Below are 14,363 nucleotides of genomic sequence, written 5' to 3'. Positions count from 1 at the left end.
CCTGAGGGGGCGTGTTGGGGACTCCCGTTTGTGGGATATGTAACTAATGACTTAGTTTCCTTAACAAGTTCGAGCTTTTAGGTGAGACGGTCATTAGCTTCCGACATGGTATCAGAGCCTAGGCTAGGTCTCGAGTTCGAGTCCCGTCCGTCCCCATTTGTGGCATATGCATGTGCAAGTTTCGTAGACCCACTTGCACCTGAGGGGGCGTGTTGAGGACTCCCGTTTGCGGGATATAACTAGTGGCTTAGTTTACTTAATAAGTTCGAGCTTTTAGGTGAGACGGTCATTAGCTTCCGACACGTCTCAAAATCAATTGGTGATAAAAGTAGTTGTCTTTCGCTCTGGTAAGCAAAGAGGATTTTTCAATATTTTTTCAACGTGGGATACACTAAAACATATTCATGAATGCTTCTATATAAAAGAATCGAAACCTGCTACTCTTCGAATGGTTATTAAGTATTGATTGTTTTGTGTTCTACTATTCGATGAGTTTATAACTCTTAATAAAGCGTTTGGTTGCGTTCGCAAGATTTGTATTTTTTTTTAGATGTGTAAATGTATAACTGCTATTATTTGAGTATGCATTAGTTTTATTATGTTAGCCAAAAAAGCCACAACATGACACTCCTTGTGAATGTGTTTGTTTTGTAAAATAATTTTAAAAAATATTTTTTAAAAAATAATAAATATGTGTAACATATTAATTTTTTAGAAAAAACGTGTGTTTTTTTTTTTTTTTTTTCGCAAAAAGAACACAGATTTTGGAGAAATGGGTTTGTTTGTTTAGGGTTTAAGTTGAGGTTTATATATATATATATATAATCTGTGAGATTCGAGGAATTGTATGTAAATGTTAATTTATAATAAAAATAGAATATATTATATATATTGGAATTATTGTTAGATATACTATATATTGATTACAAAATAAATATTGGATACGTTGTTTATAAATATGTAACACTCCTTAGTGTCGGAAACTAATGACCGTCTCACCTAAAAGCTCGAACTTGTTAGGGAAACTAAGACATTAAGTTACATATCCCGCAAACGGGAGTCCTCAACACGCCCCTCAGGTGCAAGTGGGTCTGCGAAACTTGCACATGCATATGCCACAAATAGGGACGGGCGGGACTCGAACTCGAGACCTAACCTAGGCTCTGATACCATGTCGGAAACTAATGACCGTCTCACCTAAAAGCTCGAACTTGTTAGGGAAACTAAGACATTAAGTTACATATCCCGCAAACGGGAGTCCTCAACAAGACGAAGCTCAGAATCCCTTCTTAACAGAATCATTGTCATCAAAGCATAGCATAGCATATCTTGTGAATAACACTTCTCACATATATGTATAGTTTGCAAAATATACATCGAGTTTTTTTTTTTTGTTTTTTTTTTTTTTTTTTTTGCAACACGAGGATTTTTACCACCCCATCTTAGTACTATCCTCACCTAAGCCCGGCAGGCTGCTATGAGCCATCACTACAAAAAAATAAAATAGTATATTTGTAACGGAATTTTGTCTCTAAAGTTCACGTAGCTAACGTAATTTCATCCTTAATTATGTTTCTAATATCATTAGTAATGAAAAAACTGGATTTAGAAACGAAAAAATTTCGTTAGAAAAATAATATTTTCTTGTAGTGCGTCGAGTATAGAGTAGCCGTCCGATGCAGAAATGTGACCAGGACAAAAACTTTTGTCGCTGGGGTAGGGCTCATCGATCTTCCGGAACATCGAACCTCTTTCAAAATACCAATCTCCAACTGCTTCGGCAATTGTCTGCAATCAAATTCAAAATTCATTACACAAATATGTAAAGACAACATCGGCTTCTGCAAAGAAATAAGAATATTATATGACCTTCCCGAATAACCGGGTAGAAGCCTCGCCAAACCAATTTCCCAGGACTTCGCCGTGCAAGTAGCAAGAGACGATGTAGAACCCTGTCAAGCTCCGGACATTTCGCAATAGTGCCTCTAGAAATCTTAATCTGAAAACTGAAATACATTGTCCGATTCAATCAAGAATTTGAACTATTGGTAGGGATTGAGGTTGTAAATATTAGAATAAGAATTTGAAATTCTCTATTTCTAAATATATTTTAACCGTAAAAACAAAAAAGTAAATAAATGAAATTCGAGGATAGCTCATCGACCTTGCAAGAGCTCGATTTGGGATTCAGAGCAGTCTGAAAGACTTTCCTTGCATTTCGTCCAACGGCCATTAGGATCAGTGAAATTGGGCACAAATAGATTAATCACATGGTGAAAGTTAAGACATCAAAACATTCAGACAACAGCAAAGATAGTGTGAAAATATTTTATAAAAATTGGAAAATTGCATTATATTGATCATCAAAAACTGTTTTCTAAGTCCCAGACCCTTTTATCATTTTAGAACTTTAAATAGACCGTCTGAAAATAGTACCGTAAGTAAAAAAAATTTGCTAAAATGGCCTTTTGGACCCAGACTCGCCACACTGGCCCGTCGTTGCTGATGCGGCTGACATGTCATTGCCACGTAGATTTCACGTCAGTGACATGTGAATTTTTTTTTTTTCTTTACAAAATGTCTTAATAAACTATTTTTTACTCCTATATATGACCTATTTTATCAATTTTTAGAACATTTAAATGGAATTTGTCTTAAAGCCGTCCTGCAAGTAACTTTTTTCGCTAAAATGGTCCGTGGTATTTACGTGGCGATACATGTCAGCTGCGTCAGCGCCATGTCAGCGACAGCGGACCAGCGTGGCGAGTCTAGCATCGGAGAATTATTTTAGCGAAAAAAAATTACTTACGGGACTATTTTTAAACAAGGTCTATTAAAGTTTTAAAAAAAATAAAGGGGTTAGATAAGACCAAATCTAAATCTAAAACACAATATCTTAAATATCTCATTGGCAAAGATATTTGCGCAAGTACTCACTCACCTGCCAAGTATCATAGGCAGAGTTTACTACGAAAAGGGGTGTCCGGATATGTTGCACAACGTTTTGAGGGAAAAAGCACTGCAGTAATCGACCAATATATAGTTATTACAAGTCCAACAATGTCGAAAAAAAAAAAAAAGGGTTGAATTTTACCAAACTTGGGTTCATTCTCGACGTGCACGATGAAGGCAAATTCTTGGCTGATCCCTATAGCATTAGAATTGAATGAAACCAATTAATAGAACATGGTCATCGAGAAATGACACAAACGGTTTCTTACATGCAATGTAACGATCTCATTGAACAAATGTTCGACATAACGATCTCCAGAAGTATCCTTTCTATTGAATTAAGACAAAAAAAAAATAAAAAAGTAAGTTTAGTTGAGGATAACGGCGCAATTTCTTACAGCATATTTATATTGCGCGCTTACATATTGACGACATAGCCCGCGTCCGATAAGCATTTTACGTTGGTAGTCGAGGGGAGAAGTGCTTTGAACTTATCACAATGGAGGATCGTCGCCAATCCTCCTGCCGAGGTTCCAGAGATAATCGCCTACAAAGGAAGTCGATGTTGAACAATGTTGTAATGATTTGGACAAAGCTCGATTTTAAGAAAATTAAGAAGAATAAATGATCGATACATTTTGTGCATTATCCATTCCCTTAGCTAATAGTTCTTCAATTACAGCATCGAAGATTCTGGCGCCTCTGAAGTGAAGTTTCGTTGTCTGTTGGATTCAAGAATCAACTGTCCATAAAATATACTCCCTCCGTCCGCCTCTAAGTCATATTTATCATTTGCGTCATTGTATTTAACATTAAAAATATCATTATATTTGTATAACTTTTTATACAAATGTCCTTCTATTAGTATTATAAGACACGCTAATAGAAGTAATTTTGCAATTTTTTCTTAATTTATACTGCGTTTTGATATAATAATTAATATTTAAATATCAACATGCAAAAAGTAAATGGGACCCTTAGAGCCGGACGGAGGTAGTATTTTTCTTCAGAATAACATACAAAAATAAAAATGTAAACGATGAAAGAAAGGAGTCTCACGGGATCCACAGCTTCTATGTCGCCCATATATGATCCACCGTCGCAGTAAGTAACCCAAATTCGATTCCAGTTATGGAAATCTAAAGTTGATGCATTTACATGTGTTAATATAATACAAGTACTGCACATGAACTAACAGTACGATTCGGTGGTGAATTTTCCATATCACTACCGTAACAATTTCCTAAAAATTTGAATTAAAATTGTATGTAATGTAATATGATCGAATATTTGTTTGATTAGATGTCATAGAAAATATAGAATAAAATTTCTTTTTGTCTCATAATGAAAATAAACGTTTAATAATGGGAAAAAAATTAGTAAATAGTACGAAAATGAAATTAGACTTCAAAAAGATGTGTTGGAATTAAATCAATGTATTATCACTATTGTGTAGATTATTATTATTGTTGTTGTTGTTATGTTAATATACACCTTATGATTTTTGGTATATGATATGAAAAATTGTGTCGAAAATATAAAATATAGTATTATTTTAGTTTGAATATTTGATTTTTTGATTTTTTTTAAATAACTTTTTATAATAAGTATTTGTAATTTCTTTTTACTTTTTAACTTTTGTATTAAATATTTTGTGTTTTTTATTATTAGTTTTGGGAATTACAATCGAAAATTAGTGTTGGAAAAATAGAGGTCTATTATGATACGTTCATTAGAACTAATTAATCTTAATGCCGCCCTCTAAAGTACCAAAATGAAAATACTACTTGTGTTTCTTAGTTTCTTTTCAATCATTTACTATTTAAACCCTGTGTTCGTTTAAAAAAATAAATTTTAAGTCACAAATTCAAAACTTTTTCGAATTCAGACTAAGCACAATAAAAACCACAAATAAATACTTCTTATACGAAAGAATAACATTATAATATAAATCCAAAATCTAAAGCATAGCGGGATTTTCAGAAGCATTGTTTGAAAGAATTCCACTAAAATGAATCAACTCCGGCGTATATTTTGATGAACCGTAAATGGAATTACTCCGTTCCACGCAATCAATGACACTTTTGCACCATCCTCCTCCCTATACTAATAGAGATATTAAAACTACAAATAGTAAACTAAAGATGTGCGACGCGTTTTCAAAATATAGAAATTTTTTTGAATTTAATTTTATTGAAATCAAAATTAATTTTGTATGCAAATTCTTTTTAGTATATATATATATATATATGTATCAACTTAGATTATACGTACAATACAAAACAAAGTTAAATATTTTTTCACCTCATAAAACATTATATTCAGTAGTGTAGCTAGAACATCGTCGTTGGGGGCTAAAATTACGACTTTGAGATAGAAGATTATGAGCCTACACTACTTAATATACACACACGCACAAAAAAAATAAATCATATATTATGAAATTTTTAAGTGTGTTTCTTCGGCGTATTCTTTCAATTTTTTTTCATGCACGTTTTTCCAAAAAAATTAATATACTACACGCGTTCATTATTTTTATATTCTCTACGTAATTTTTTATACCTCACATAAAATATTTTTATTTCCAACAATTTTACAAAACAAACACTCCTATATGTTTGCACAATTATTTTCCTACATTTTCAAAGTTAAATGAATAACATCCAAAGCATAACTTTTAGTATATAAATTGGTTTTGGGGGTTTTAGCTTTGAAAATTTTAGAAATAAAATAAATAAATATTTGTCGTATCTAATAAAAATAAATAAATATTTAATATAATATTTTTTATAAAAATATTATTAATAAATAAAAATATAAAGAATATATATATATATATATATATGGAATCATCATAAGCTGGACAAATGTGAAAGAAGAAGCTGCTATTTTATTAATATACACATAAAGATATTCTGACCTGAAACCAAACTAACCAATTTCGACTCCCTGATCCAGATCCACCATCAAAATAATGGCAGGTGGACTTCCATCCAAACAAACTGTAACAATATATATATATGATTGGTAAATAAATAAAATTATGTATCATGTAATAATACATATTTACTGTGTTTTATTTTGAAATTTTTATATAAATAATTATTATATAGAGCTGGTAAAAATAGACAGCCTGAAAATTCGAATTCAACAGAAAAAATGTGTTTGGACTTTCAAAATAAACCAGAAAATTTTTGGGCCGTAAGTATCGGTATGTTAATGAACCGGGCTATATCCGAGCTTATGGAAGTGAATTAATATTTATATGTATATTAAATAATAAAATAGTAACAAAAATTGAATTATTGTTTGATAGTAAAATTGTTGTCTTATCTTCGGACAAAATGAGAATAAATATGGTTAACAAAAAGAAGTCATTGTATGAAATTCTTCTTTTTTTTTTAATCTTGGAAAATATAGTATTAAATAATGCTTCATTTTTATTATTTACAAAAAATTCAAAACTTCAAAATTTCCAAAATTTACAGATTATTACCTAAAAAATAAAAATTAAAAAAATAAAACAAAAGCGTACCAGCCCCTTTTGCAACAGCACTCTCAAGAAAAGTAATGTGAATAAATTTGCTCTCAGTTCTGAGCACAAAAATCAGACAAATCGCAATCTGCAATGTCCATTGCTGAATTCTTCCCATTGCCTCTGAATCTCTTTAGCGGCGGCGGCGGCGATGGCGGTGGCGGTGGCGGTGGCGGTGGCGGCGGCGGCAGTGGCGACGGCGAACCAAAATGGAAGAAGGAAAAGGAGGAGGAGTGTGGAAGAAGATGGTGGCGGCTGTTAAACTTAATTAGGGTTTTTTAAGGGTTGTTAATTTTTTAATAATATATTTAGGGTGTGCTTGTTTATTACATTTATATAATTAAGGATGACAATTGAATCAGATCAAATCGGGTTCAATTTGGATTTGGATAAGTTATAAACGGATTAGAAATTATTTGACCTGGATCTAACTTATTTAATTAAATTAGTTGATATTTGCAATATTAATCTGGTTTTTTTATTAATCTGATCAATCTGAATTGATCCGTACATCTCTTTTAAAATTTTAAAAAAAAAAATATTTTAAATTTAAAATCAGAATTTTTATCAATAAATTTTTTAAATGCATAATATATATATATATTAAAACAAAAACTATTTATCTATACCATAAAACCAATATTCGAATTAACATACTACATAATAATACACACAACAAATATATTATGGATTTTGTTTTATATCTATTAAAAAAAAAGAAAAATCAAAGGCTTTCTTTTATTTAACCCTAATTTTATAAGATTTTAGTTTAAATTTTATTTTTGAATTTTTTTTATTTTTATAAGACAGGCCTTGAATATGTGACTTGAATTAATAAAATTTAAAAAATATATTTAAATTTAAATTAATATTAATTAAATAGGTTAGATGGATTGACAATTTGTACATAAACTTAACTCATTTAATTAAATAAGTTAAACGAATTTAATCCCATCAAAACTCTCAACCCAAACTCAATAATTTCAAGTTATGTTCAGATCGAATTATCAGGTCGGATTGATTTTTGTAACCGTGAATATGTTTATATTAATTTACTATGGTTTAAGTAATTATTTTATCTCATTTATTACTGTTAAACAAGCCGAGTCGTTCATGAACTCGATTCGGTTCGGCTCGATTAAAGCTCATTCGCGAATGTTAACGAGTCGAGCCGAATAACATAAACAGACTCGCTTGATTAACCAACAAGTCCAAATAAATAAACTAATTTTAAATTTTCTTTTTAATTTATATATAAATTAAAAAAGTTAGACGAATGAGCTTAAACAAACTTAATCGAGCCCAAATGAGCCGACCATGAACACGAACTCAAATAATAAAAGTTCTTAACGAGCCGAGCTCGAACACACAAATGAGTTCAAAAGTTTAACGAACGAACACGAGTTTTGTTTACGAACGTTAACGAATGAACACGAACACTTAAAATTCGTCTCAATTCGGCTCGTTAATAACTCTACTAGGAATAGGATATGACAATTAAATAAGAATTTCAAAACAAATATTTAATTAAATTGAATAAAATAATATACTCCCTCCGTTCCGAATAAATTCTTTGTGTTAGTGTACACTAATTCAAGTAAAATATAATTACTAAATAAAAATAATTTAATTAAAATTAAAAAAAATAATTAAAATTAAAATAATTAAATAATTTAATTAAAATTAAAAAAATTATAAATTATGAAATTTAAATTAAAATTAAAATGTATAAATGAACAAATTATTATGGAACATATCAAAATCTTATTCGAGAGGATGGAGTAATTGATAAAAAAGATTAGTTTTATAGTATATAAAATATTTTAGAACGGGCTGTAATTATTTTGAACTTTTTGAAATTTGGGCTACCTACAGAAAAATGATCCATAACTGTTGGAATTCAATGAAAAGGAAGAGGTGAAATCCTATCTCAGCTCTCCGATTGCAGACTGCGTCTCCCGCCGCCCACCATCCGTCGCCTCCCTCCGCCGTCGAGGTCATCGCCGGCGGCGTCTCTCCGTGCTCCTAGAAACAGGACAAAACCAAAACCCTAACAGAGAACAAAGGAGCTACTTCGGCCGTCGATTTCGTCAATTCAAAACTGGATTTATCTAAGATTCGGGAAGGGCGTCGCCGGAGTAATAATCAATGTCAGTGAAAAATCAGGTTTTTGTCTCGTATTGACGAAGGTGAGCTCTTAAAATTTCTATTTATTTTAGTGCGTGTCAACCGTTCGACGAAATGCCTGAGAGGCAGCTGGGTCTTTTATCTTACAGAGAAATGATTTTTCGATTCGATTATTACAGTTTCTGGAGAGCAATGGATTGGAGCGTCGTGCGAAAACTATGGGAGAAATGGGCACCAAACAACGTTGGCACTTCAGGTGATAATCTTTATGCAATATTCATCGCATTCTTACATTAGTGGGTTATGATGTGTGTTCTGATGGCACATTTTTCAGACCAACCTTTGAGAGGCGCCATATTGATTAACTACGATCCTACGGGGCCTTCGCGCATAGTATCCAATATGTAAGCGTGAGTGTGCATACAATTAGCTAGTTCAGTTGCCTCAAATTCTTAGATTTGATTCGATTCAGTCGAATCTTGGAATTGTAGTGCAGAGCAAGAAGGGGTTAAAGCTGATCCGATCGAAATAAGCGAATTCCTTACTTTTGTTAAGAGGAACAAACTTCCCATGGAGACCTTTTTCATCCTCGAAAACCAATGTAAGTATATTATATATACATATGTATGTATTTCATTGGTAAAATTAGTAATGTATAGTATAATGCATTGCTATATGTGTTTTCGATTCGATGTTTGGGGAAGATCTTGTGACCTCGATTCACAAAAGTTGGTTCTGCGCCCGGTGCATAAACTCAGCTAAGCCGACTGGGGAAGGTGCCATTGTGATGCAAACGTCAGCATTTCTTCTTGTCGGGCTGTAAGCTTTCCCCAATTTTATTTTCTGCGACTCCATAAAATTACTCAATTTTTGTGAATGTTGCTTAATGGTCATGTTCACTTTCATGTGTTACATTTTTCTGAAGTTTGGATTGGAGTTTGGGTTTAAGAATAGTAAAAATTTGAATTGAATTGTGTTTGATGCGATATAAATAAGCGTTTGATATGATATTTTGAATTAAAAAATTGAACCGATTATACTAAGAAATAGATCTTTGAAGGTTCTTATAGACTCGACTGAGTTAATTTACGGTGTGTGTTTACTACAGAGGATTCTTTAATATTTGTGTAGAAATTATACGCAAAAGTTTTAGATAATCCTTTATAGTAAGCATGTTCTTACACAATATTCGTCGCTTGAATTAATTTTTAAGAGAGAACAAAGTACTCGTAGTTTCTTATTTATTTGCACCTTAACAGATACGAGGGCTCACTTGGAGCAGCGTCGCGCGCTATGGCAGCCGTAGATCAGCTTGCCGGGCAGTTGAGTCGAAGAAACTTATGAGTTTCATCGGATCAAGGTATGTACCCTTGCGCTACTCATCGATCTATACTAGTTTAGATATATTTCGATCTTTCCAAAATCAATATGATCCGAATCTGTGTCCTTATTACAACATTTGAAGCATGTCCACATAAACACTCCTTTACAATGTAATGTTCTTCCAAATAATCGACGCATACAACGTAGTAACGATTAACGAATACATCAATAATGTTGCAACATCGAATAAATAGCTCGGATTCGGTCGCACATTATTTCCTTTATTAGAAGCCTTGACAAATAATCGAAGTATGTCTTCGAGACATCGCCTTTCGCATATGTATATTTTTTCTTTACGAGTATTAAATGTTTTCGAGCGTACCGTGCAGGCGCTCGCCTTACTCAAAAAGTCGGTTATGGCAGGTTTTATCGCAAGGGTACGGACAATCGATCTTCTGGAACGGACTTCTGTCGTAATACCAGTCTCCTACTGCTGCTGCTATCGACTGCAAACATTTCACACATTCAGACATTTTTCGATATATACATATATATATATATGTGTATGTATTCATAGTATTCGACCTTTCCGTCCAATAGGGGTGAATCGCCTCTCAACCAGGTTTCTTGCGTCTCGGTTTGGCAATGTGCGTAGCACGAGTTTATGAAAAACCCCTTTGTCGAGCCTACGCCGCCGAGTGCCTTTAGAAACTCCAATCTGAACCCTGAAAAAATATATCGAGAAAATTGTGCGGAAACAATAAACCTCTGTTAAAATAAGTTTTTGTAAATCAAGTGGTGAGATATCCTCTTCTTGGATGTTAGATCCAATGTGGCTAAAATAGAAATAAATAAGGTTGTCTAATTGCTTGTCGACCTTGCATCGTTTGGAGCTGCGCGCTCGAACATTTAGTAATATCGGTCTTGCAGTTGTGCCATGTGCCGTGCGGATCAGCTACGCCGGGTGCCAATATATTCTTTATCTAGCGAAATTAGGACATCGAAATAGTTCAGACAATAACATATATGATGTTAACTTATCATTTCACCTAAAAATTCAAGTTTGCGAAGATAGGACATCGAAATAGTTCAGACAACACATGAATAATATTAGTTAATCATCTCACCTAAAAATTCAAGTTTGCGAAATTAGGACATCGAAATAGTTCAAACAAAACAAGGATTATGTTAATTGATCATCTCACCTAAAAATTCAAGCTTTTAAAAATATATATATCTTTAATTACATAATACTTTTCACCGTTGCACAAACCTGCCATGAATCGTAGGCCGCGTTTACGAGAAAAAGAGGCGTCTGAACTCCCGGAACCACATTTTGCGGGAAAAAGCACTGCAATTTTGGCGGCATCGCTACATGAAGTTAGATATTCCCGACAAAAAAGATTTCAATAAAAAAAGAAAAAAAGAAAAAAATCAGTGTCGAGTCGCAAGAATTACCAAGCCTGGGTTCATTCTAGAGGTACACGATGAAGGCAAGTTCTTCGCTGATCCCTGCAGCCGAGTTGTCGATGAAATGACATTAAAGCGAAGAAGAAGATCGAGAAACGACTGAATTTGTTACATATATATATGATCTTACGTGGGTTTGGACAACATCGTTGTAGAATTTTTCGATGTGCGAAGCTCCAGAAACATCCCGACTAATAAATAAGAATCAGACAACCTCAGTCGCATATAAAATCGCAGTTGTCTTACAGCGAGTGAACACTTACGCGTTGATGAAAAATCCGGCATCCGCGAAGCATTTTACTTTCGCGCTCGGGGGGAGAAGTGCCCTGAATCTATCACAATGGAGGATCGACGTCAATCCACCAGCCGAGCACCCGGAGATAACAGCCTACATAGGGAAACAAAGGGCGAATGGTGTAATAATTCGGACATAAGTCTAGTCGTAAGAAAAGAACAAGAGGACTTACATTTTCCGCATTTTTCATCCCATTTGCGAGTAGTTCTTCGATGATAGCAACGAAGACCCTCGCGCCTCGGAAGTAAAGTTTATTCGCCTAGTCGGATTTGAACAAACAGAGTATAAGACTTTTCAAACCACATGTAAGTAAAATTCAAGACAACATCATAGTACACTAACATACTACAAGGGAGGTGGCTACGGAAATTCAGCACTGTACAAACAGCACACCGCAGCACACGGTGTGCTATCAGACAGCACACGGTATTACTGTCAGAAGTATACCGTATGCATTCATATAATACAAATACAACACATGAATAAACAATACATGCTATAGTCTTATACAGTACAAGCAATAATTTATTTCAACACACTACATACTATTATACAATACATTTGTAATTATGAACCAACAATACAAATACAACACATGAACCAACAGCATATGCTCTAGTCTTATACAGTACAAGCAATAATTTATTTTAGCACACTACCTATTTTTATACAATACACTTATAATTATGAACTAACATAACATGTCTTTAATTATACACAGCATGTGTTGTGTATAATAAAATCATGTGTTGCTTGTATATATTATGAGTGCTGATTTTTTCAATTCAGCATCCTAACCGTTCCCTGCTACAAGACTTTCCAAACTACGGATACGTAAGGTAGGATTCTTACAGGATTCACAGCTTCCACGTCGCCGGTAAAAGATGAGCCATCGCAATATCTTACCTTGACTCGATTCCAATTATAGAAATCTAGAGAATGTTCATCGTAACGAGCGCTATATTAGTAAAGGCGATTAAAAAATCTATATTTGCAAAAAAATTAAAGCTAAAAAGAAAAAAAATCTAAAACATACCGGGATTAAACTTTGCTTGGTTGCTAAAGATTCCGGAAAATGCAACTTGCTTAACCATTAGCTTCGACGAACCCAACCGGGTGCTTTTTCGGGCTTGGCAAGTCGTGACATTGTTGCACCATCCACCTCCCTACGGTACGCCGTCAAAGAAATTTGCCTCACAAGAATACCCGACTCGAACTCGAACATATAAACCCGGTAAATTTGTTTAGATATGTTTTAGAAAATGTGAAGTTTTGAAATTTTTTGGAGGTTCGATTTAACTTTTATTTTGAATTTTGATTTGTGCAATAATCTGATATTATGTTTTGTAAAAATAAAATATATTTCATTTACACAATATTACGAAGAGTATTATTAAAAATCAAATAGGTTCTGGGGTAAAAAAATTATTTCGCCGTCTCAATTCAAATAATTCAAAGTATTTTTTTTACTATTTTCGTACGTTTCATTTCCAAAATATTCTTAAATTTTATTTAAATTATAAACATATCGTTATACATACAATTACTTTATACATAAATTCAAACGACAAAAATATCGAAAAATTCTTATACATTTGCAGAAAATCAATTAAAAAAATTGGTTAAAAGCGGATCTCTTAAATTTTACTTAAATTATAAATGTCCGAAAAATATTTATACACTCCAATAGAATCGATAGTAAAAATTGGTAAAAAGTGGGGTGGGGATGGGGTACCTCAAAATGAACCAACCAATTGTTAATGCCTTGTCCGAATCCTTTGTCGATATGATACGCCGGTGGACTCCCATCCAAACACACTGCAAATTAATTATATATAAACTATACATACAAATACATACATACATACATACATATATATATATATAGAGAGAGAGAGAGAGAGAGAATTGATTAATTACCAGCCCCTTTTGCAACAGCACTCTGAGCATATGTAATATCGACAAAGAAGCTTTCACTGCTTCTGATGATAACCAAAATTACAAACACCACCACAATCTTCATCTCAGATTTCAATCTTCTCTCTCTCTCTCTCTTCTTTCTCTCTCTATATATGTGTATGTATATCTGAAATGAAGAGAGAGAGACAAACACGAAATGGGCAAATTATACAGATATATATATATGTATGTATATATTGGAGAGACAAAACTCTAGCTGTTGTGTTCTTCTGTTCTACCCTCTAACAAAATCAAACTTAACAATTTCAACAAGAAGAAGAAGATATCTATATATATATATATAAAAATGTGATGATGGATTTAATACTCACTCGCCTGGATTGGATTCGATATATAGTAAGATAGTAATTTATTTAATTATTGAATGTTTATATTTGTAGAGAGAGAAAGAAGAGAGAGAGAGAATCCAACGACACATCACAGTTCAACACTTATTCTTCTCTACAATTAATGTTCAGATTTTGAACCCCTCTCTCTCTCTCTCTCTCTCCGTTTCTCTCTCTATATATATGTATATTGGATCCAGCTATTGTTGTGGAAAGTTTTTAAAATAATCATTTTTTTTTTACAAAATTTTTAATAAAAATATATCTCATTTTTTTACATCCGAATTCTAATTTTTTTACTGTTTGAAACTCTGTCTTCTTTAAAAATATATATATATATATTAAATTTTATTTT

General features: G+C 32.9%; 2 protein-coding genes and 1 pseudogene across 2 annotated transcripts; 1 reads left to right on the top strand and 2 right to left on the bottom strand.

The window, feature by feature from the left end:
- Positions 1–1,605: 1,605 nt before the first annotated feature.
- LOC127250421 (pectin acetylesterase 8-like) lies at positions 1,606–6,735 on the bottom strand (annotated as a pseudogene).
- Positions 6,736–8,345: 1,610 nt separating this feature from the next.
- Positions 8,346–10,555, top strand: LOC127250237 (uncharacterized). The gene is made up of 7 exons (XM_051273407.1): positions 8,346–8,676; positions 8,794–8,870; positions 8,949–9,018; positions 9,106–9,215; positions 9,319–9,433; positions 9,874–9,974; positions 10,361–10,555. The coding sequence occupies exons 2-6, from the start codon at positions 8,807–8,809 to the stop codon at positions 9,956–9,958; spliced, it is 444 nt and encodes a 147-aa protein (XP_051129364.1). The 5' UTR covers positions 8,346–8,676; positions 8,794–8,806; the 3' UTR covers positions 9,959–9,974; positions 10,361–10,555.
- Positions 10,044–14,146, bottom strand: LOC127250236 (pectin acetylesterase 8-like). Its single transcript, XM_051273406.1, has 13 exons — positions 13,994–14,146; positions 13,623–13,788; positions 13,438–13,520; positions 12,739–12,868; positions 12,555–12,634; positions 11,875–11,961; positions 11,671–11,795; positions 11,538–11,598; positions 11,396–11,449; positions 11,211–11,288; positions 10,815–10,920; positions 10,523–10,662; positions 10,044–10,443 (listed from the first exon to the last, which is right to left on the bottom strand). The coding sequence occupies exons 2-13, from the start codon at positions 13,723–13,725 to the stop codon at positions 10,336–10,338; spliced, it is 1,155 nt and encodes a 384-aa protein (XP_051129363.1). The 5' UTR covers positions 13,726–13,788; positions 13,994–14,146; the 3' UTR covers positions 10,044–10,335.
- Positions 14,147–14,363: the final 217 nt, after the last annotated feature.

Source organism: Andrographis paniculata, unplaced genomic scaffold, assembly GCF_009805555.1.
Source record: "Andrographis paniculata isolate CXL003 unplaced genomic scaffold, ASM980555v1 Contig37END, whole genome shotgun sequence".
NCBI lineage: Eukaryota > Viridiplantae > Streptophyta > Magnoliopsida > Lamiales > Acanthaceae > Andrographis > Andrographis paniculata.
Note: the sequence above shows the minus strand (reverse complement) of the source record. Positions and strands in the feature narration are given on the sequence as shown.